The sequence below is a fragment of the Peromyscus maniculatus genome, chromosome 1 (assembly GCF_049852395.1).
Source record: "Peromyscus maniculatus bairdii isolate BWxNUB_F1_BW_parent chromosome 1, HU_Pman_BW_mat_3.1, whole genome shotgun sequence".
Lineage (NCBI taxonomy): Eukaryota > Metazoa > Chordata > Mammalia > Rodentia > Cricetidae > Peromyscus > Peromyscus maniculatus.
Window position 1 is genome coordinate 179,208,372 of NC_134852.1, and position 23,897 is coordinate 179,232,268.

Sequence of the window (23,897 nt, forward strand, 5' to 3'; positions counted from 1 at the left end):
GGGAGAGAGGGAGAGAGGGAGAGAGGGAGAGAGGGAGAGAGGGAGAGAGAGAGAGAGAGAGAGAGAGAGAGAGAGAGAGAGAGAGAGAGAGAGAGAGAGAGAGAGAGAAACAAGCACTAAGGTTTCTAACAAGGGCATCAATCCCATTTGTGAAGTCTCCATCCTCCTGACCTAATCGCCTCCCTCAAGTCCTCCCTTGTAGAAAGAACAGTGCTGTAGGGATTTCAGGATATGAAGTTTATGAAGGCACACATATTCACTCCACGGCGAACAGTTATCCTAAGGGCTAGTCAGAGGATGGAGTGTTTGATTGTTAAGACTTTTTCTATGGTTTGTCTCCTCTGGAGCTCATGCTGAAGCTTGATTTTTAATAGTATGGTGTTGAGAGGTGGCAGGGCATTTAAGAAGTGATTAGATCAGTGAGAGGGAATAAATCCTTTCTCCCTAGACCAGATTAATTACTAAGAGAGTGGGCTGAGAAGCAAGGCATGAGGTCCTCACCCAAAGCTAAGCAGGTGTTAGTGGTATGCTCTTAGGATTCCCATTTCAGAAGCTTGAGTTGAAATAAGTTTCTTTCCTTTATAAATTGCCTACTCTCAAGTGTTCCATTTTAGGGACAGAAAATGGACTTGGAGAAAAACACCTCTGAGTTTGTGAGTGAGTTGGAAGAAATCCATAGTGTTAACATTGTAAACAGACCAGTTCGTTTGAAACATCCCTGGGTCATAAGACAATGGACAGCCTTTGTCTTTCCTTCAGTTTATTGTCCTCAAAATCTCTCCAATGAATAACTCCCTCCTCTGAAACCTATGAGAAAAACGATGAGCTTTCTAAAGATGCCAACAGTTGAATATCAGTCAACAGATTCAGCATTACTTTTAAAGAAGACATACCAAAGTATAGTTTTTACCTTAATATGAAAATTGGGGTCTGGGATCATTGACTTCAATTCTAACTCTGAGAATAAACTCTTGTAGTAAAGAAGACATGTGCTGAGTCTGACTTCGTGTGCAAAAATGGCCAGTGTGTTCCTAACAGATGGCAGTGTGATGGGGACCCTGATTGTGAAGACGGTTCTGATGAAAGCCCCGAACAGTGCCGTGAGTGTGCCTTGACTTGCTTTGGACTTGATTTCTTTTGTGCTGTTCTGTCTCCATTCTAAGTGATGCTTTATCGATTGCTTGGCATTCATTTTTCTTTGCCTGCCTTGAACTTGAGGCCAACTGACTTGAAGGTCATTCAAGCTATTAACAGTTATTCCATCTCCTCTAAAGACTGCTCTCCCTAGTCTAACAAGACTGACATTCTCTTGGGTAGCTTCGCCTTTGAATACTTAAGACTGAAGCCAGCAGACTCAATTAAGAACTCCTTGACTAGGTGCATAGATTTCAACTGTTTGACAATAACTGAGTAAATGGTCCCCTGAACCTAGAATTTAAGTCAAGATATGAAGGTTTCCTAAGGGTCACACATAAGCTTTGAAATGCACAGATTTTCGTACTATGAAAACATGCTATTATTAAAACAGCAAGGTGGTTAGTAATAGGGTAGTTTGGGGATTTTAACAAATGTATAATAACCTAATGCAGAGGCCATAGAGTTTGTTATTGAATAAGAAAAACTTCATGAAGGTACAAATATATCTCTCTGCCCATAGGCTGATGTGCAGGGAGAGGTCCACAAACCACAGAGAAAGGTGTGTTGAGCTCAAATAAACTGGGATCATTTGGATGCTAGGATGCAGGAAAGTCTGAAGATTTCATCGCAGTAGAGCCCTGTTGACACAGAAGAAATAGGATTGGCATGAACCAAGTTTAGGTTAAGGATATGATTATGAAAATAACCACGGTGGTTATTTTCTACCAAGAAGTAGACAATTTTGTCAGCGAGTTAGAAACCTGAGGGTCCTAGACAGGATCTACACAGATTCAGCCCCATGTTTCAGGGGTTAATGACATGGTAAAATCAAGAATCAGGGTATATTCCTGCTTTGCATATATAAAGGAAGATGCGAATGGAGGCCTAGGAAGGCCACTATTCCATGGAAGGTCTCATAGGTATTAGCCCATCTGACCTTTAATTGAGTCAGGATTAGGTGACAATATCTGGTGTGCCCACTGATAGCCAAACATAAGTAATGGACTAGGAACAGGCCAACAAATCAACTTAATCGTGCCAAGTAAAACAAAAGCCAGAACTGAGCATGCCGCGGAACCTTGAAGGAGTGACCTGGTCAAGGTTCTCGGGTGTGCTGCCAGGTGGCCTTGCTTGGCACAGCTTCTAAGGACGGAGCTGGCGAAGGAGCTGCCTGGCTTCCACTAGTCAGTGTGCCCCGAGTACCTGACCACTGAGTCCCAGGTGTTGCACTTCCAGGCAGCACAGGAGCAGCGCCTTTGCAATGACCAGTTTGGAGGCTCTTTTGAGACTGTATGTCATCAACAGATATGAGAACATGCCGCATAAATGAAATCAGCTGTGGCGCCCGTTCTACTCAGTGTATCCCAGTGTCCTGGAGATGCGATGGTGAGAGTGATTGTGACAATGGCGAAGATGAAGAAAACTGTGGTAAGAAGACCAGTGTGAAGTGGCATACCCCAAAGACCCTTTTCCTAAAGAAAGGTGGGCGAGGGATGCTAACTTAAGCCCGAAGACACAGTGCCACTGAGTCACTTTTCAGTGGCTTTGCTGTCTGCTCAATGTTGGTCCTTCCTGGCCACCATAAAACTGTGAAAGGCCTATTCCTGGTAATTGGCCACTGCCTGGTGCATCTTCCAGGCAGATAGAAGCAAGCAAAGAAGTCATCTCGATGCTGACATTCAGCATAGTACATTTAGCGTAGCTTAGTAAGGCCGCAGCTATGTGGGCTTTTTTCTTTTATGACAGTAATTCAAGGGTCTTCCTTACATTTGGCTCAATAAAACTAAAAGGTGATGGGGCCAGCAGACACATTCAAAGATTTAGTTAGATCGGCTTCTTGGAACAAGTTACTTGAGTGTGATACAAGCATTTCTGCCAACTAGAATCTATTGGTACATTAGCATAGAAGCATGGCCTAGCATGTTGCCAGCAGATAGCTAAAGTCTACCCAACCTTTGTGTCCTATGATGATTCCTGTCTCTGAATGCTAGCACTATTTCCTATTCTTTCACGCTTATATTCTTGGGGTGTCTATAATGAAGTGTTCCATGTTAAAGGTGAGGCCCTGGAGAAAAACCTGTAGGTTGAAAAACATTGCTTTGAGTGTTGTTGCAACCTACCACTCCTTCATAGTGCTTCTAAACCTGAGTTTGTTGAGCCTAACTCTAGGCTGCTGTAATATCTAAGGGAGTTTAGGGTCCTTGCAAGTGAAAAAACTAGTCTGGAGCTCAGGGTCTTACAGGTGAAACACCACTAGTCTGGAGCTCAGGGTCTTTGCAGGTGAAACACTAGTCTGGAGCTCAGGGTCCTTGCAGGTGAGACACTAGTCTGGAGCTCAGGGTCTTTGCAGGTGAAACACTAGTCTGGAGCTCAGGGTCCTTAGAGGTGAAACACTAGTCTAGAGCTCAGGGTCCTTGCAGGTGAAACACTAGTCTGGAGCTCAGGGTCCTTGCAGGTGAAACACTTGTTTGGCATGTACAAGTCACTCTGTGGGGGCAATCCCACTGCACCTAGTCCAATGAGTTTCATGTTCAGTCATAGACTCGAGCTTCATCCATTGCTATGGCAAGCCCTGGAGCTGCCAAACATTTCCCTTGCAAATCTACACTTTGCTTCCCAAGAGAGTCGTGGTCTCCTTTCACCAATTACCACCAAATTGTGACCTTGGTATGTTTGGCAGGAATTTAAATCAAAACCTAAACTGGCTACTGTGACTACTTTGTCATGACTAGCATGCAGAGTTGCTAGGCTGTGATTCTGGTCCTAGCAGTGGAAAAAAAATCTGAAAATTATTAAGATGGTATTCCTAATGTTTATTTAAAGAACCCAAAAGAAAGGAACCATGTAGAATGTTCTTTGGTTTGTTTCTTTTTGGATAGTGCCTTAATATCCATTTTACATTGCCCATATATAGCTGATACATATTCTCAGCTAGTGATGTGGTTTGGGCTGACATATAATAGGTTGGTCTAGGTATAACTCTGCCTTCCAAAATGAAGTCCCTGAAACCAGCTTAAGATATTGATCACTGTCCCTTTAAGTGTCAGTTGTGGGTCTCATCTCAAATTAGTTTCTAGCCTTCTACTGTTTTCTCGGTCCTTTATTTCTGCTCTTATATATAGTATGGCTGCATCTTATTTTATACTGTGAAACTGTTTTGTTATATTTCAGAAACTTGTTCTCAATATAATAGCACTATAGCTTTTACGTTCGAAAGCTAAAGTTACTCATCAAAGATCAATACATTTGATTTGGTGATGAGAGTCTTGTATTAAAAGCAGATGCTGATGTACTTTCAACGGGACATCTTCCCTCCGACAGGCAACATAACATGTAGTGCTGATGAGTTCACTTGCTCCAGCGGCCGCTGTGTCTCCAGGAACTTTGTGTGTAATGGCCAGGACGACTGTGATGATGGCAGTGATGAGCTGGACTGTGCCCCACCGACCTGCGGGGCTCATGAGTTCCAGTGCAGCACCTCTTCCTGCATCCCCCTCAGCTGGGTGTGTGATGATGACGCAGATTGTTCTGACCAGTCGGACGAGTCTCTTGAACAGTGTGGCCGTCAGCCAGTGATACATACCAAATGTCCCGCCAGCGAGATCCAGTGTGGCTCTGGCGAGTGCATTCACAAAAAATGGCGATGCGATGGAGATCCTGACTGCAAGGATGGCAGTGATGAGGTCAACTGCCGTAAGTAACTTTCCAGTTCTCTTCCATGCATCAGCTGGGGACCCTTTGACTGGCTTCATCCCATTGTGTTACCTCCTTCCACAGCATCTCGAACCTGCAGACCTGACCAGTTTGAGTGTGAAGACGGTAGCTGTATCCATGGCAGCAGGCAGTGCAACGGCATCCGAGACTGTGTTGATGGCTCTGATGAAATCAACTGCAAAAACGGTGAGGTTCACTCCATCGTGTTCGGGGAGACCGTTGGTTGCACTGGTCGGACCAATAACGGGACTTCTCTCCTGTGTTTGGTGTTATAGTCAATCAGTGCTTGGGCCCTGGAAAGTTCAAGTGCAGAAGTGGAGAATGCATAGACATCAGCAAAGTGTGTGACCAGGAGCAGGACTGCAGAGACTGGAGTGATGAGCCCCTGAAGGAATGCAGTAAGTGAGGGGCTTGCTTGAGGCCAGAGCTGGGGGTTTCCCTTCAGTCCGTCGGAGCCAACGCCGTTTGGACCCTGCTTGATGCCCTGTTGAACTCAGAATGAACTAAAATTTAATATAAGCTTGACAATAAAGTCTTATGACATGGGGTTCCACCCAGTGGCAAACTTACCCTGAGTTTAGAAACTCCTTAAAATAACTAAAATTGATAGCAACATGAGTAAATCCTGCGTAACTAACTGGTTGCCTACCATCCAGCCTGAAACGTTTATCTACAGAACAAATAATCAGATCTTAGAAAGGCCAGCAGCAGCAGCCTGAGTCTGAATGTGAATAAGACAACTATCAATTAAGAATAAGATGTCGTACTAATTTGGACTCTGAGTTTTGAAACAGAAAAAAAAAATGAACAGTTGAAGTTGGGAGGGAAATGTGTGTGCAGCATCTTCAGAGAGTTGGATGGGGTATGGAACAGGAGATAAGATCAAAATCCATTGTATCTGTATATGGAAGTCTCAAAGAAGAAATCTAAAATATTATATTAAAAACCAAGACTAAGCTGCCAGCTGACTTTTGCTACCCTTTTATTCCAGATATCAATGAATGCTTGGTCAATAACGGTGGCTGTTCCCACATCTGCAAAGACCTAGTTATAGGCTATGAATGTGACTGCGCAGCTGGGTTTGAACTGATAGATAGGAAAACCTGTGGAGGTGAGTGGAAGCAAAGAGCCTGGCCCCTGGAGGACATGGGAAAGGACAACATGCATCTAGCAAGGCAGAGGAACAGCAAGACTAATTCTAATTTCCCTCCTAGATATTGATGAATGCCAAAATCCGGGGATCTGCAGTCAAATTTGTATCAACTTAAAAGGCGGTTACAAGTGTGAATGTAGTCGTGGCTATCAAATGGATCTTGCCACTGGCGTGTGCAAGGCAGTAGGTAAATGGACTTGGGCTGGTGTTGCTCTGGTACCTTTATGAGTTAGTGATTCTAAAAGGTACAGCTGGTGACTGCAGCAGTCAACCTACACATAAAGTCGTACCCCAGAGCAATGCTACTAAACTAGCGCAGCAGGATAACTTAAGGCAGATCACCTTCCCGTGCATCTGCCTTGGTCTTTCCTTTTGATTGGATACTATGAAGACTCTCCACATTCACTTCCTTTTTGCTTCTGGAACTGAGCACAATGCAAACAAATATCTTGTTTATCAGCCACCCTACTGTTGAATGCTGTAACCCCAGGACTGCCTTCCTAAATAGAGTAGAAGTACTCATGGGCCCAGGGGGCTTGAACTCCAGGCTGGGTACTACTGAGATGTTCAGCAGTATCTGTAGAAATGGTCCTCTGTGGCGAGGCAGTGACTTAGAAGATCTTGCTTTATAGCAAAACCAAATCAACCTGGCTTATGTCTTATAGGCAGAGAGCCAAGTCTGATCTTCACTAATCGAAGAGACATCAGGAAGATTGGCCTAGAGAGGAAGGAATACATCCAACTTGTAGAACAGCTAAGAAACACGGTGGCTCTCGATGCTGACATTGCAGCTCAGAAGCTATTTTGGGCTGATCTAAGCCAAAAGGCCATCTTCAGGTAACTTTCACTTGCATTCCTGACATCCGAACATATAAGTCACTGTCATTGGGCCTGTAGAAAAGATTGGGGTAGGGGATGGGGCTTCTGTTGTTTCTGGCTCCAGTCTACCATCTAGTCAGTTGGGAGTATTAAACCCAACACTGGTTTTCCAGCTAATAAGTTACTGTCAGCTGTTATTTAGGAATGAATCATTGTCCATGAAGGAAAAGGTGACAGTGCCTGCAGATGACACCTGAATTCCTCATATTTTCTCCTTCTATAGCTATGAACTGTCTTCTCCTGCTACAAACAAAAATGATGGTAGTAGCTTCTCCTCAGTGGAAGCTGTAGACCCGATGATGGCTGCTGAGTCAAATGCTTTTCTTGCATCTAGAATACATAACACAACTAGACAAGCTACAATATTGCTAGTTTTCCATCCCTAAGCAACATGGCTGAATAATTTTAGTGGAGAGCTGTGGGGTTCCTAGGGTCCTTTCTGAATAAAGTCCTTGACCATTTTATAAGCAGAAAGTCCATTCTCCGGGGTCCAATGGTGACAACTTTTAAATTTCTTGTGACCTATTCTGTTTCAGTGCCTCAATTGATGACAAGGTTGGTAGACATTTTAAAATGATCGACAATGTCTATAATCCTGCAGCCATTGCTGTTGATTGGGTGTACAAGACCATCTACTGGACTGATGCGGCTTCTAAGACTATTTCAGTAGCTACCCTAGACGGAGCCAAGAGGAAGTTCCTGTTTAATTCTGACTTGCGAGAGCCTGCCTCCATAGCTGTGGACCCGTTGTCTGGGTTTGTATTCTATGTTTTCCTTCACTTAGCCTTTTGAGTGCTAGCCACGTAGGTTGGGAGCTTATCTCATGCATCCTAAGAGTGCCCAGGAACAGAATTATCTGGTTCAAGACATCAATGACACTGTTCATTGTCCAGCTCATCCCACTTTTCCCTGTACACCTCCAGCCAACTCCCTTTCTTGCTTTATCTCATGTCTTCTCTCTCTCTCTCTCTCTCTCTCTCTCTCTCTCTCTCTCTCTCTCTCTCTCTCTCTCTCACACACACACACACACACACACACACACACACACACACACACAATTTATGTATCTTTATGAAATCTAGGAAAGATTTCATAGTAGGAAAAATAGATGTGATATTTGTTCTTGGAGTCTTACTATACCTAATATGATCACCTCCAGATTCCTCCATTTTCCTTAAAATGACATAATTTCCTTCCTCTTTATGGGTAAATGAAACTCCATTATGTACATGATAAACTTGAATGAAAAGATCTTCTTGAGACCAATCATGATGCATAATGAAGGTACACTAGTAAAAAGAAAAATGTTGTGAGTAACAAAATACAGAGCAGTCCTGGGGCAGCCCTTGTGTATGATGTCCCTCCCAATCTCACTCCTGACTGTCCAGGTGCATGACAGCATTAGTGAGGCTTTAAATTTCATGTATGACATACACCAAAAGTGATGTCTGAATCCTTTGTCCACCCAGATTCTATACAAATAATGTGTGTGTGTATGTGTGTGTGTGAGAGAGAGAGAGAGAGAGAGACAGAGACAGAGACACACACAGAGAGAGAGAGAGAGAGAGAGAGAGAGAGAGAGAGAGAGAGAGAGAGAGAGAGAACAATTTGCTGGGTTGGTTAGCTCTGGGTAGTCAAATCCAGGACTCAAAGAAAACACTGGTATTTGTATAACCCTGTCCCCTCAAGGCTTCCATCTAAAAATGCAAATTGTATGAAAGTTCAATTGAAAGGAACAGACTATTGTCAAAATGGTTCACTAAGGCAGGCAGCTTGGAAAAAGTCGACTATAGTCATCACAGTTGGTCCCTGTGAAATATTATCAGAACATAATCCCCAAGCTCCTTCTATAGAGCTTACAGAAAAGGCATCCTTCATAGATCTGAAAGAATATGCCTTCAGAAAGGAAATGCACAACCTTGGGACTTTGGGCTGATACTTACACATCAGACCAACACAGACTAACACAGCTATTACCTGGACATTATATTATTGTCTCCTGTAGTTCTGAGGAGTAGATCCAGAGCCTCATGCATGGCAAGCCAGGTGCTCTACCACCGAGCTGAGCCTCCAACCCCTGTCCATTCTCGCTGTTCAATTTCATGTACACAAAACATAGTTAGAGCCTTAAACATCAGCCTTTATCTTGAGAGCCTCAAGCACAAGAGTTTTCTGTGCCCCCATTAAGCTTTGGATTTAAGTCACAGCTTTCTTTCTTCTTAGCCACTAAGGCACGTTTCTGGTTTAACTCTTCCCAGCTTTGTTTACTGGTCAGACTGGGGCGAGCCAGCTAAAATAGAAAAAGCAGGGATGAATGGATTTGATAGACGTCCACTGGTGACTGAGGATATCCAATGGCCTAATGGAATTACACTTGGTATGTATGTCCTTCTCGCTCCTTCACTGGTAACTCCCTTCATTGTGTTCAAACGTATGCTCATTGTAAATTTGAGATGAGGCTCCTAGTTCCGTCTATAGCCAGAGAGAGGGGCTGAACAAACATGGTGGACTTAACAAATTACAGGTGCCAGGATGGCTGGCTTGTCAGCTAGTTGGTCTAATATACAATGGAAACTCAGTGAATCTTGGATCTCTGGGGTTTTCATATGGAACACCACAGGCATGGGTACCTTAGCCTTTCCTGGGAGGTAACTTGCAACTGTTTCCTTCTGAATTATCTGGGAAGAAGTGAAAAATACAAGCCTTTTAAAAACCACTTTCTATAAAGTAACATATCCCCAGTCAGTGACTTTGAGAGTCTTAGAAATCCCATTGCCACCACCCCACCCCACCCCGCCCCCTGCAGAGAGAATGCAGATACAGGTTCTATCACCGGCTTCACAAGTATTATGGTGTCCCCATTAAGAACTCTTGATAGAGGCCGGGCGTTGGTGGCGCACGCCTTTAATCCCAGCACTCGGGAGGCAGAGGCAGGCGGATCTCTGTGAGTTCGAGGCCAGCCTGGGCTACCAAGTGAGCTCCAGGAAAGGCGCAAAGCTACACAGAGAAACCCTGTCTCGAAAAACCAAAAAAAAAAAAAAAAAGAACTCTTGATAGAAAAGAAACCAGAATAGATTCTTTGGATATTTTTAAATAGAAGCCAGAGCATCCACAGCTCATATTGTGTCGATTATCTTCTTGCCTAGACCTCGTCAAAAGCCGTCTCTACTGGCTTGATTCCAAGTTGCACATGCTGTCTAGTGTGGACTTGGATGGCCAAGATCGCAGGATAGTACTCAAGTCTCTGGAGTTCCTAGCTCATCCACTTGCACTCACAATATTTGAGGTAAGACATGCACCTCACATCTAAGAGGACACTATTAGAACAGGTGCCTGGAAAGAGGAGGGAACAGCAGGCAACTGAAAAACTTTTACCTAAAGACTGGTACACGTTGGACACTAAGTCCTCAAAGAACTTCAAGAAACATGAACTTCGCCGGGCGGTGGTGGCGCACGCCTTTAATCCCAGCACTCGGGAGGCAGAGCCAGGCGGATCTCTGTGAGTTCGAGGCCAGCCTGGACTACCAAGTGAGCTCCAGGAAAGGCGCAAAGCTACGCAGAGAAACCCTGTCTTGAAAAACCAAAAAAAAAAAAAGAAAAAAGAAAAAAAAAAAAGAAACATGAACTTCTCTTATCCGTCATACTCAATGTCCCAGAGAACCATTCAATAACCTTACCCCATTACATGATGAATAAATCATGATATTAGATCTTGATTTGTGATAATCTTGGATGCGCATGCTAATTGTCAGGGTTCTGCTTTAGGATCGTGTCTACTGGATAGATGGAGAAAATGAAGCAGTGTATGGTGCCAATAAGTTCACTGGGTCAGAGCTGGCTACTCTAGTCAATAACCTCAACGATGCCCAAGACATCATTGTCTACCATGAACTCGTTCAGCCACCAGGTAACATGAGAAACCCACTCCTTAATGACCACGCTAAAGGAGTAGTGTGATCTAGCACCTACTACCTACTGGCTCCTTAGCTACTCAACCTCCTTTAAAATGTCTTCTTGCCCTCTTGAACTCTAGGCTAAATTCCACACCTGATGTCTGATATCTTATTCCAGCCATCTTGGAAAAATGACTTCTGAGTCAGCTCTTGGCTCTTTTCAACCCTTAGTGGCATAGTTTTCATCTCAATTCCTTCTAGATTGCCATTGCTAAGCCTACTGTATGAGCTTGCACAGTAGCCTTCAGGCCACAGATTCTCCTTATGATTTGTTTTCTAGGTTAGTTGTAACAAAGTACCACAAATCGGGTGCCTTAACAGAAATTTACTGTCTCACAATTCTGGAAACTGAAAATCCTAAGTCAAGGTGTTAGTAGATCGGTTCCTTTCAGGGACTTGAGGGAAGGTTCTATCCCAGACCTCTCTTTTTGGCTTGAAGATGGCTATTTCTCCCAGTGTGTAGTCACATTTTTTTTAATATATGCTGCTGCCCATATTTCATCTTCTGAGGATACTGAAAACTTGAGGTTAAGACCTACCCCAAAGACCTCATCTTAACATGATTACCTCTGTCAATACCCTATCTGCAAATAAGGTTGCATTCTAAGACATTGGCAGTTAGGACTTCAATGTGTGAATTTTATAGAGACACACAACTTAACCCGTAACACCTATTCTTCCCCATGGCACATCTTATACAGGATTTAACAAATCATCAAACGTATCTAGTCATGTTTTCTCCTGCCCAGCACACCGGCTTGCCTATCAAATGAGACCCTCACATCTCCCTGTGGCTGAGCTCCCTTTTACTTTGTAGGAGTTAATCAATATAATGCCAGGAAAATATGACTTGTCTCCTTCTTCTGACCCTTCACTCTAAGCTTTGAACAAACAATATGAGCCAGGCCTGGTCCCTCACCTCCCTCCACACCAACCCGTGGAAGACATAACTCTTACTCTACTTCCAAGAAACCTCTGACTCTGGTATCTTTAGAGCATGTTTCCAGTACATTGATTGATACCCATTCAACATCAGTGATGGACAGCCTGCAGGGATGTTAGTCTCACCTGAAAGATTGACAGAGTACACAAAGTTAAGCTCCATTGAGACTATAGATAGTTAACATTGCAATGCCTATTTTAAAGGACCTTTTTCTCCTGACTAGGTAAAAATTGGTGTGAAGAAGATATGGAGAATGGAGGATGTGAATACCTCTGCCTGCCAGCACCACAGATTAGTGACCACTCTCCGAAATATACCTGTTCCTGTCCCAATGGGTACAGTCTCGAGGAGAATGGACGAGCGTGTCAAAGTAAGGCTTTCTGCATCTCAGCAATAGGCAAGACACATAACAAGCACTGAAAGACACTGTCTATGACAACTTGCCTGGAGTCTAGAAATTCTGTTGTAGTTTTGAAATTGACTACAGAATATTAGGTGGTGATGTTGCACAACAGGCATTCGTATCAGTACGTTGGAGCTGACATGTGCCCCATTTCAACATCAGATGAGTTTATCAATGACCAAAGTGTCGATGTGTCACACACTGATTTGTACCCATCACTCTGTAACACCCCTGAGCTAGCCAATGTTCAGGTACTTCAAGTCCTCCACAAAAGGCAGAAATAAAAACACTGAAGACATTTGAGGAAGGAGGCCATGGTTGCAGGATACTTACAGACCTCAGTAGATTGACATAAATTGAAGCTCTCAGGTAGTCAGAACTTGAATTTTAATGTTTTGTTCTCAGCTTTTGATTAAGCAGTGGGCTGAACTTGCTTATTGTAAGTGAGGTGCTCACACAGTGATGTCTTAATTAGCATCATTCTACATCAGGATTTCCTGAGAAAATAGGTGCAGGACCACTTGATGTGCATAGCACACCAGAGCATTTTTAGAACATCTGTGGTCCTTCAGGAACCTGGGGTTTTGTTGAGAGGGAATCTGTGTGGCTGTGAATCTTTCTGCATTGTCAAATTCCACATGCTGACTGCCCTGCCCAAAGTTTTGTGTTTCTGGTTTTTGCTTGAAGCTGGCTAGTTCTCTCCATTCAGATACATCCATTTTACAACTTAGTTCTACAATGGGTTGTCACTTTTCCTGGAGTTGAAATGACCCTCCAACATGATTTCTCTGGACTATGCAGCCAGCCACACAGGAACCTTAGCCTTAACCAGGTTCTTGGTTTTTATAATCCAGGTACTTCAACTCCTGTGACTTACAGTGAGACAAAAGATATCAACACAACAGATATTCTACGTACTAGTGGACTGGTTCCTGGAGGTATTGGGTCCAGTACTGCAAACTGTTAATCTCAACTAACTGCCGCTTAAATAATTAATGCAGCCTTTAACTACTGGTTCTGCCCCAACTGGCTACTTGTGTCTGAAGTCCAAAGATTTCAGAACCTGTGTATCCTGGATTTCTCTGACTTATTTAAAACTGTTGGTGAAATGGCCATGTAACTCAAATAATTCTAATCCCAAGTTTTTCTGGTATGGAATTATAGTGGATACTAGAGATTAATATTAGGTACAAAGGTTTGAGGACATCTACCTGATGGGTAGATTTCTAAGTCTTAATTCAAATCATGATAGATGGATTCCTTGTATGTCCTTGTAGGGATCAATGTGACCACAGCAGTATCAGAGGTCAGTGTTCCCCCAAAAGGAACTTCAGCTGCCTGGGCCATCCTTCCTCTCTGTAAGTACATTCGCTTCTCATATAGACAGTTCTAGTTCATCAAAAGCCACCTTTCTGTGGTCTCTTATGCTATCATAACACATGAGACACTGAATTGCATTCACTCCCTCAACTGTCTGGTACCTACTCTTCAGTAGTGTGTTTCACATGACAGTGGACACCAGTGAACATTCACCAATTCCCTAAAAGGTCTTACTGCTTTCTGGGTTGAGCTTGTTAGCCTTGCTTATCTCTACATAGAGGAAGCTAGTTTAGCAAGAATTTTGTTCTAGTGCCATTTGTTGTATATAATGACCACAAAGAGGTCAACAAAGGTTCAAATGCTTTTTTGACAGAATTGTAAAATTCATAAAGAGTAAATTTTTGTGGGGGAAGGTTTTTTTTTTCCTTTTCGGCAAGAAGTTTCTTTGTATAGCCCTGGAACTAGCTCTATAGACCAGGTCTCGAACTCACAGAGACCCACCTGCCTCTGCCTCTGAATGTTGGGATTAAAGGTGTGCACCACCACTGCCTGGCCATAAAGGATAAATTTAAAGTAATTAAAGTTTTTTAAACTCAGGGGGAGGGGTCGTCTAAAGCTGCTTTCAGTCATGTGAAGTCTAAAGCACTTTGATTTAATGGCTCCTTTGACCTAGCTTACTGGTTTCTCTAATACACCAGGACCACTCGATTGGCACTCCAAAGGCTTCTGTGATTTTCATGAAGGTGGCCAGGGTTGTGACTCAGGACTCTGTACTTCACCCAGTGTGTAAAACCCCAGTATAAATATTCACACAACCACTGGGCTGAACTTACTTCAAAATTTTGTGTCATCTGTATTCCACCTTCCCTAAAATGTGGAACTTTCATTAACGTCAATTACCATAAATCCATGCCTATTAAACTTCACTGCTGATGTTTTTCAGTGCTCTTGGTAATGGCAGCAGTAGGTGGCTACTTGATGTGGCGGAACTGGCAACATAAAAACATGAAAAGCATGAACTTCGACAATCCTGTGTACTTAAAGACAACTGAAGAGGACCTCTCAATAGACATTGGTAGACACAGTGCTTCTGTGGGACACACATACCCAGCAGTAAGTCTTCTTTGTCTGTATTTACTGTGGCTTGGCATGAGTCTCTTCAAAGGAGACCAGAACCTCTAGCTATGGGTCCCTGGGCTGGGAAGGATCATGGAGTCCTGGACACTTTATCCACTGGCTGCATGTTAGATGCTAAATGTCTGGCCCAATAAAATAGTCAGCTGATCAGCATCTCACCCACAGAGGAAGGCAGGTAAGTCCTATTCCTCATTATTTTAGATTATAAAAATGACATGTAAATCGCAGTATGAACCAACTGGCTTGTTTTTAAACTTCAGTTCCTGCATCCTGGATAGCTAAAGGTAAATCAGGGTGGCCCTATGAGGAGCGTGTATAGAGGAGTTGGCTGAAAGTCAATAGCTTGAGTAAGATTCAATTAGCCTAAAGGACTAAATGCTTTCCTTCAAGAGGTGCTCCATCCCACCCAGGAGAGCCAGCTTTCCGCAGGAGCAGCAGCTGCAATCATTTGTTCCTCCCCTCAAGACCCAAGTACACATTCAGCCTCCACTTTAGGACCATGCTGAGTGAAACATGCTGAACAGGGGCACTGCCCTTGCCCATTCTCCAGGGGAACATGGAATAGTGTTCAGTCCATGTTAGGTGTCTTTCACATTTGTTTCCAAGATTTACACTTCTTAGAATCAGGCACACTGTTTTTGTTTGATTTTTTACTTCTAGCAAGCAGGTGTAGGTTAACTATCCCTTATTTGAAATACTTGGTGGTAGAAGTGTTCAGGGTTGGGGATTTTTTTTTTTTAAGGGAGTATGGATTTTGGAGTTTTTGCATACACAGAAAGTCTGAACAAAAAAAAAAAAAACCCCATTTGGTTCACGTATTCTTATACACATAGTCTAAGATATTTTACACAACATTTTAATGTGTGTTCATTTTGATCACAACCAATAACATAAGGTGAGGTGTGGAATTTTCTATTTATACTGTCATAGTGGCACTCAGAAAATTTCAGATTTCGGAGCTCTTTTGGGTTTCAGATTTTCAGGTTGGGAACAAATACAATTCATGTATCTGGCCTTCAATTCTTTGCATCTGTGAATGGCCAACCCAAGTCCACTTCATAGAGCTGATAACAGGGATTAACCACCAAGCTCACCTGAACCTTTTTCTTCTCTGCAGATATCAGTTGTAAGCACAGATGATGATCTGGCTTGACCTCTGAATAAGTCTTGACCTCTGAGGTCTAAGCCAACAACACTCCACTCCAGAATGGTAACCGAACCAGCGCTGAAGTCGCCTTTCTTCCTCCCATCTGGAAGAACATCAAGATATCTTTCCATGGATCAAGTTTGTGTACTTGACCATTTTTATATTACTTTTGTAAATATTCTTGGTCACATTCTACTTCAGCTTTGGATGTGGTTACCAAGTATCTGTAACCCTTGGATCTCTAGACAGTATTGCCATCTCTGGCCAAATATGCACTTTCCCTAGAAAGCCATAGTCCAGCAATGAACCTTGTGCTATAGTGAATCCCACCTGTACATACATTGTATAGGCCACCTGTACATATCCCAGAGAACAATCACTATTCTTAAGCACTTTGAAGATATTTCTATGTAAATTATTGTAAACTTTTTCAATGGTTGGGACAATGGCAATAGGATAAAACGGGTTACTAAGATGAAATTGCCAAAAAAAAAATTTGTAAACTAATTTTGTACGTATGAATGAAATCTTTGACCTCTGTGGAGGTTTGCAAAGACTGACTTCAAACTACTGTACATTTTTTTTCAAGTGCTAAAAAATTAAACCACACAGCTTAACCATGTTTTGATTATTCCTCTAAAATGAACACTGGGAACAGCCTGTGTATCACCAAATGTTCTAGACATTTGAGCTATAGCTCTTGGTGTTGTATACCTAGCCTATAATTGGACTAGCATCTTTTACAACCAAGTGCTAACTAAAGAAATAGCTACCATTTAATATTTGTTCCCCTGAATTTATCAACCTTCCTTCCTTCCTTCCTTCCTTCCTTCCTTCCTTCCTTCCTTCCTTCCTTCCTTCCTTCCTTCTTTCTTTCTTTGCTGGCCTCAGGCTTGCCGTGTTCCTGCCTCAGCTTCCTAACTTCAAGGATTACATGTCTCATGTCTGTACCACTACACCCAGCTGACGTATTTCTTATTTTATAAAAGACACTGTCTTCCCAGAATTCCTTTTGCTTGCAGAAGATTCCCATTCCTTCTCTTTTTTTCACAATGATCTAGAATCCATGCTAAGATTTCCACAAGTTCTCATGCTTTGTTGTTCATGTTCTGTCATGAATTGTAGGTCAAAGATAAGTGCCTTCCACGGCATAGGGAAGGGTTTACTCTAACAAGAGCCTGACTTGTCTTACCGTGAAGATGAGTAGGAAGGATACTAGGCAGCATTGTTGTTAAACAGCCTAAGTTGTGGTTCTCAGCATGCACCCAGGAACAGCAGTATCACTGCTAGGAACTTAACAGAAATGAAAATTCTTGGGCCTCACCCCAAACCTACTTAATCAGAAACCCCAGTAATGGGGACCAGGAAACTCTTCATATAGTTCTGATATAACCTAAAGTTTGATAAAAACTATTCTTATATGGCTTCATGGAGATTATAATTGTAATGTGTTCAACACATTGCCAGTCTATAGCATCAGACATGTAGACATGTTCTTTCTATGGAGAATTTGTGGACCTTTGTGTGGAGAACAGCTGGGGAGTTGGAGGTGGAAAAGGGGTATTGTATCAGGGGAGAGTTTTCCATCACATTGGCCATCACATCCTTACTCTGGCATCTCAAGACATCTAAAAGTGGAGAAAGATGGCTTAAAGCACAGACGAGATCCTCCAGTAACTCCACTGTGAGGTGGGCACAGTAGAAAGGGCACTGGTTCCTTGGGGATGAGATGGCTGAGCTAGCATCTAAAACAGACAAGGTCATCTCATTTTTAAGAACCTTGTCTCCTCTGCAGAAACCTAGCATTAGCTAGAACTAACTGTATTTTAAAAGGCACAAAGTCATTTAAAAAAATGAAGTGCTTAAATATTGATAGAGCGTTGATGAGTATTGCTAGAGAGGTTAGTTACCTGATGAGACTGCTAAGTGATTCAGTGGACAACAGTTCACAAGGGATGAGAACCCTGAACTTTATCACCCATACAAGAGCTTGAGGACTGTATGTGAGATGGGTTGACGTAAATTGGCTGTATCTCTAGAGTTTAATGTAGTGGATAACTGATTAAGAGGTAAACCATGAAACATCAAATTCTTAGAAAGGATATTTATAATTAAACCTGTCACATGAGGCCACAGTGAGTGGAACCTCAAGGCACTTGAGGAATACCTGCAAAGGACAGACAAATCAACAGATTTGTGGATCCTGGTAAAGAAATTCAGCCAAGTCTAGGAGTCCAAAATTTTAAGTGTTTGTTGCAAGCTACATGCTCCTTGGCAAGAAGCAGGCCCAGTAGATCACTGGTTCCCTTAGAATATTCTAACAGCTACTTCAAAGATTTGGCATCATTTCTGAGCCTTTGGATCTGGATAAATAGAGGGCAAAAATAATTCTTTGAGGCTTCAACTTGGGCACTTGCCTTGACTCCCTTTATTATTAGAAGGCAGACATCCCCTCTCAAAAATGAGCAGGCAGGTTTTAAATGGCACAGTTGCTGACCAGTTAAAGGAGTGCCGTTTCAGTTGGAAACATTGCAGAAATCTGAGACCCACCTAATGTCTAGCTTTTAACTTCACCCCCATCCAAAGATGCTGGTGGACTTCCCATGTATCGTGTAGTTAAACAAAATTGATTTCCTAGCATTCTTACCTAGTAAAATCTTGCCTACTGGAACAGTATGTTCCCTTAAATCCAAATAAATGGTCACACTTCTTTCTTTTACTTCTGGCAAAATAAATAAATAAATAAAGCAACCACAGACCCTTTTGCTTACTTAGGTTCAAGAACAAAACAAAATGCTACTCCTGATCCAGAACTTTGAGCCCTTCATTTCTGAAGCCAATGTTTTGCCCTCTTTGGAAAGACTGAGAATTTCGTCCCTATTGTAGCCATAGTCTAGACCCTAACACTGGGCTAATTCTAGAAATGTAAAAAAGTCCAAGAAGGTGTCTTGTTTTCAAGGAGAAAGAGGAAGATGAGACAGTCATGGTTCAGGTTTTGTTGTTTGTTTGTTTTTCTCACATCCAGCACAGAGGTTTCCAGCTCACAAGAACTTCATGGAAAGGACAATATCCACCATTTTTGTATGAATCTCATTCTCACCTACCTTCACCAATGAAAAGCTGAATGTTAGTTAATAGAGAGTCCGAAATTGAGGTTTGCGATCACATGTCCCATCTCTTTACAGCATCACTTCAATCTGTTTAGTGTTTCTGAACCTGGTTCTTCCAAGAAACAGGAATGAAGTGGGACCACAGACCCAGAGTCCATTTAAGTCCTCCTGTATGTGTCTGTGTGGACCCTGAGACAAGTGTGAGACAGGGAGTATGTGGGCGGGGTGGGCTCAGCAGGAACTCGGGGATATCTCAAGAATGGCTGCTTCTTGGCTGTGCTTGGTGGCCGAGTTAGATGGGCGGCTTGGTGGGTGTGTTTAGAGGTCTACACATTATGTCAATAGCATGTATTTCTCTGTCCTGGGTGTGCTAGCTCGGTCAAGTCACCAAGCATCTCTGTGGTATGGAGATGATAGGGATACACTGGGACAATGGGATGGAGGAGTCCAAGAGCTCAGCCCAGTGCCTGGCATTTGGTGTGTATGGGCAAACGTACTGACTATCACTGTCAGTATGTGTTCTCACACAGCCTGAGAACTGGTAAGTGACTACCAGTGAGCACGGCAGGCAGATTCACTCATTGAGTAACAAGAGCCTTTCCTCGCCCTGAATGGTTGTTCCCCATCACACTGAAGTCTGAAGTTCAGGATTTTTACCTCATACAGGTGAAAGGCCTTAAAGGATGATATGGTTTAAACCTTAGAATCACAGCTGGTATGTGTCTACCTCCAGCTTTGACTGCTTCTCCTAGGATGTGGAAACACATATTGGCACCTGCAGAGTCTTTAAATGGCTAAATGTTTGTAATGACCTTTCAGTTCTTACCATATGCTTAATGTCATGTTATATAAAGTCTTCTCCCATCATATCAGATCCTCACAGTAACCCTAATAGGAAAGCATCTTCATTCTGCATATGTGAAAGCTAAGGACATGAACCATGTAAGATCCCAAACTAAGTACGCTGCCATTGTCTCGGGAGAGGGTGCTGTCCTGTGCAAATGTTAAGGTGGATATCACATTGTATGTTTGCTGAGTCTCCTTTTCTACAGATGGTAGAGCACATCTGCAGTTTCTCAGTTGTTTTAGATTCCCCATCCAGCAAGATGGTGCCCAGAACTAGAAAGCTGGCATGGTACCATGAACATGGTACCAGAACAGCATGGTAGCACTCGGTTAAGTCTAGTATCTTGGCAGCCATCAAGGGATAGCTTTAAAGCAAAGGTTCCCTGCAGGAACTTAGAGACATCACATCAGTCCCTAGCAGAGCATGTTAGAAGAAGGCATGCTACCACACAGTAATTTTCAGTTTCCAAGGTAGCCAAGTGGACAATTCGCCAGAGGAGACAGGAAGGAACGTGGTTTGTTCACAGAGTGATGGTGCTGTGACTTCAAAACTGATCTCAACTGTTCTAGAATCTGCCCTAACACCTGGCTGTTTCTCAATTGACATGTACACTTGGAAAGAAAGGAATGTTTTGAACAAAATTACTTTCACAAAACTGTCTCGCCTCTTTTAAACATCACACTTGATACTAAGAATATGATTTAAGAGCATGTGATGCCTCAGAAGGCCCATGAACACACCCTGACCATTGCCTTAGGGTCGTCACTGTTGTAAGGGCACACGTTGGAAAACATTCAGTCCTTCTGACCTGTAGATAACTATTTTTCTCTAAATGAACTGTACATTTATCTTAAATAAAAATTTATTTTTGAGATAACCGTTGCAAGTCTATTTTCTTCTAGAGACCTTTTGGGAAAACATTTGCTCAAATCTTCCTTCTTTGCTCAGCTGAGTAAGTAAGGGTGGCTCAGTCGCCCTTTATAGAAAACACTACGAATCATCCAGACCTGAACTGGTCAGGTTAAGATGACTCCTCTCTTGCCACACTGAGAAGGCCTCCCTACAAGAGACAGTGTGTTAGTTACCTCCTCACACCCCCAATCTCTGTCCCTCCTTCTGTGAATGAAACAAAGCCAAAGCCGTTTTCCAGGAGACTGCTGGACCAGTTCTTCCTCCCCAGAATGGCTAGATCAGGCTGCACTTGGCTCCTGAAGGGATGATGCTCCAGGATGGCAGCTCAAACAGGCACAGACAAACAGGGAAAGCCATTCCTCCATTTTCTGCCTCATCGGCTCTTCCAAGGTCCGTTGAAAGAGATTCATGATCAGGATAAATCGTCATGTACCTTAGAATTATTTCACATGAACCTTTTCTACCAAATAGGTCTCCAGAGTTTGAATTATATTGGCTGCAAAATCTTGAAATTGACTCTGGGAGGAGATAAGTAAATTGGAAGATAGAAAAATTCAAAAAAGGAAGACAGGAAAAGGGGAAGAAAGGGATGGAGGGAGAGCAGCAGGAAGAGGGGAGGGAAGGAATCTTGGAAAAGTTGGAGGTCACTCACTCTAGTGAGTCCTTAATGAATGGAAAGAGGCACAACAGGTGGGACTGGCCACCCAGCACTTGACTCTGTGGTCACAGACCTGCCTGCCATCTACACTCTTCCGACAACTGCCACGCCCACCTTCATAGGTGTCTCAGAAAGAAAGAGGCAGCACGTACCGACTAGATCCTTCAGACGACAGCTACTGTCCTTCTTGCACCATCCCTACATCGCCCCTATGATTCTTGTTCCACAGAGATTTTATTAAATTTTATTTTATGTGCATTGGTGTAAGGGTATCAGATCTCCTGGAACTGGAGTTACAGATAGTTGTGAGCGGCCATGTGGGTGCTGGGAATTGAACTTGGATCCTTTGGAAGAGCAGCCGGTGCTCTTAACTGCTGAGTAACCTCTTCAGCCTGTCACTATTATTTTTTTAGTAAAGTTCAAATCTTTTACTCGTGTTCACTTAGGGATCTGGTTTCTCATCTACCCTTTTTGTATCACTCTCCCATGTACGAGTGTTCCTTCTTAATCCTCTCCTTGAAACACTGGCATTGGTGACCTTTTCTGCATTCCTAAAACACAAGAAGATTAATTGTCCTGTACTTATTGGCTTTGCAGAAAGCCTCACATGTGACTTTCTGATGATTAAAGAATGCAAGTGGTTGTCTGGGGTTCACCAGTTACACAATGAGGTCCTTTTAATCAGGGGTGGGGGGTGGCAGGTTCCACATCCCACCACTCAGTAAGGCGAGGCCAACACACCCTCCAGATTGATTGTGCTCAGTAGACAGGGCTGGCCTAGAATCTAAGAAATAGATCAGGTCTGAATAAGTAGCTAAGGGTGGAATGTTTAATTTTGGGGCAGAATTGTTTCAAGCCTTTAGTCATTATATGTGTTTTCTTTCATTAAAAAGATGATGATTTTTAATTATATGTAGGGGTGTGTGTGTGTGTGTGTGTGTGTGTGTGTGTGTGTGTGTGTGTGTGTCTTGTGCAGGTACATCCAGGTGAGTACAGGTGCCCATCAAAGCCAGTGATGTTGGAGTCCACTGGAGCTGGAGTTACAGGCAGTTGGAAGCCACCCAACATGGGTCATGGGAACCAAACTCAGGTCCTCCACAATAGCAGCTTAATGGCTATTAAAGAATTTAAGAGCTATTAAATAAAAAAATAGTATTGTTTTCATCCATTCATATGTGACATTTTCTGAGGATTAGTTCCTTAATATTGAAAGGAAATCTACCTCTTAGCCTAGTCCCAAATGAATAGGACTATGGTTTTTTGAGAGACATTTTCTCAGTGGAGGACAGTGTAAGGTAGACAGCATAGTGTTGTTCCCTTTGGCCTTGGAGAAACAGTGGAAACAGTCTCTTAGAAGTTCTAGGACAGCTTCAAGATGGGCAGATTCTAGATGGAACATCAATTAGGGCAAAATGCAAAGCTCTTTTAATGAAATTAAGCTGGGATGTATGGACCTACCCTTCATGAGTTACTCCTTCTCACGTACACACACACACACACACACACACACACACACACACACACACACACACATCACATCACATCATATCACATCACAAGTGTTATCCTTATTTTGTTTCTTTAGTATGCCCTATGGGCCAGGCACTGTTCTTGGTGCTGGAAAGCCAGTAAGACCATGACAGATAAAGCCACACCCTTCAAGATGCTCATTCTAGCTGGGAGCCGGGAACTGAACAGACATTAAGCCAGGTGGAGACAAGAGCTATAAGGGAAAAGAAAACAGACCATGGAATACAGAATGACAGTTATAGTTTAGATAACATGTCAAGGACACCCTCCGGGAAGGTGACTGGAGCAGAAAACCCAAATGAAGTAAGGGGCAAGCCCATCATCAGGGGAGGAGCAAGGTTCTGAATGAAAAGCAAGCATGACTCATCATAGACAAAGCAAGGTGGCTTTGTCGCTACAGGTGGCAAAGCAGAGTGGGATAAAGGAAGGCAGCAAGGACCAAACGTGGCCAACTTCAAGAATCATGGTTAGAACACAGGAATGTCTAAGTGATAGGATGACATTAGAGGAGGATGAGATAAAGGTTTGCACGGGATGCTTTGCTTGGAGTAGATTGCAGAGACGCAAACACAAAATCAGGGTGTAAGCTAGAGGATTATGACAGTAGTTCTGGAAGATGTCCATGGCTTGGGTGGGGCTGGCAGAAAGCTACACTTCACATTCATTACCTGAGGAAGGTATGTATACAGGATGCCTCCCTGAGTGGATAACAGGGTGTGACACATATCCCTTCATCCAGGCTCCTGTCTTAGCTGTGTTCTCTGCCTGAAGATACCGACGAGATGGCCCCTGACTGACAAAGGACGATAGGCACAAGCCACATAGATGGAAAAACCTAACACTGCTGTGTGCAATCTGAAAAGAAAGTTAATGGTGCTGATTGTGGTGGTATTGTGTTCCCCAAAATATTGTGCACCCTAATAAACTTATCTGGGGTCAGAGACAGAACAGCCACTAGACACAAAGGCTAGAAAATGGTAGCACCCACATCTTTAATCCTAACATTCCAGAGGTAGAAATCCCTCTGAATCTCTGTAAGTTCAAGGCCACATTG

The 23,897-nt window shown here is 43.0% G+C and overlaps 1 protein-coding gene across 8 annotated transcripts in view; it reads left to right on the top strand.

The window, feature by feature from the left end:
• Vldlr (very low density lipoprotein receptor) overlaps nucleotides 1–16,403 on the top strand; it is a 34,289-nt gene extending 17,886 nt beyond the window's left edge. For 2 of the 8 annotated variants that reach the window (XM_076561720.1, XM_076561716.1), the window contains exons 3-19: nucleotides 978–1,100; nucleotides 2,443–2,565; nucleotides 4,459–4,830; nucleotides 4,915–5,037; nucleotides 5,127–5,249; nucleotides 5,843–5,962; nucleotides 6,066–6,191; nucleotides 6,670–6,841; nucleotides 7,420–7,638; nucleotides 9,142–9,260; nucleotides 10,030–10,169; nucleotides 10,649–10,790; nucleotides 12,003–12,149; nucleotides 13,037–13,120; nucleotides 13,460–13,540; nucleotides 14,446–14,615; nucleotides 15,757–16,403. In XM_076561720.1, coding sequence (XP_076417835.1) covers nucleotides 978–1,100; nucleotides 2,443–2,565; nucleotides 4,459–4,830; nucleotides 4,915–5,037; nucleotides 5,127–5,249; nucleotides 5,843–5,962; nucleotides 6,066–6,191; nucleotides 6,670–6,841; nucleotides 7,420–7,638; nucleotides 9,142–9,260; nucleotides 10,030–10,169; nucleotides 10,649–10,790; nucleotides 12,003–12,149; nucleotides 13,037–13,120; nucleotides 13,460–13,540; nucleotides 14,446–14,615; nucleotides 15,757–15,792 — 2,420 coding nt within the window. In that variant the 3' untranslated portion in view covers nucleotides 15,793–16,403. Of the gene's footprint in view, nucleotides 1–977; nucleotides 1,101–2,373; nucleotides 2,566–4,458; nucleotides 4,831–4,914; nucleotides 5,038–5,126; nucleotides 5,250–5,842; nucleotides 5,963–6,065; nucleotides 6,192–6,669; nucleotides 6,842–7,419; nucleotides 7,639–9,141; nucleotides 9,261–10,029; nucleotides 10,170–10,648; nucleotides 10,791–12,002; nucleotides 12,150–13,036; nucleotides 13,121–13,459; nucleotides 13,541–14,445; nucleotides 14,616–15,756 lie in introns of those variants that run through there. The other 6 variants (XM_076561725.1, XM_076561722.1, XM_076561735.1 and 3 more) reach the window with 4 other exon arrangements.
• Nucleotides 16,404–23,897: the final 7,494 nt, after the last annotated feature.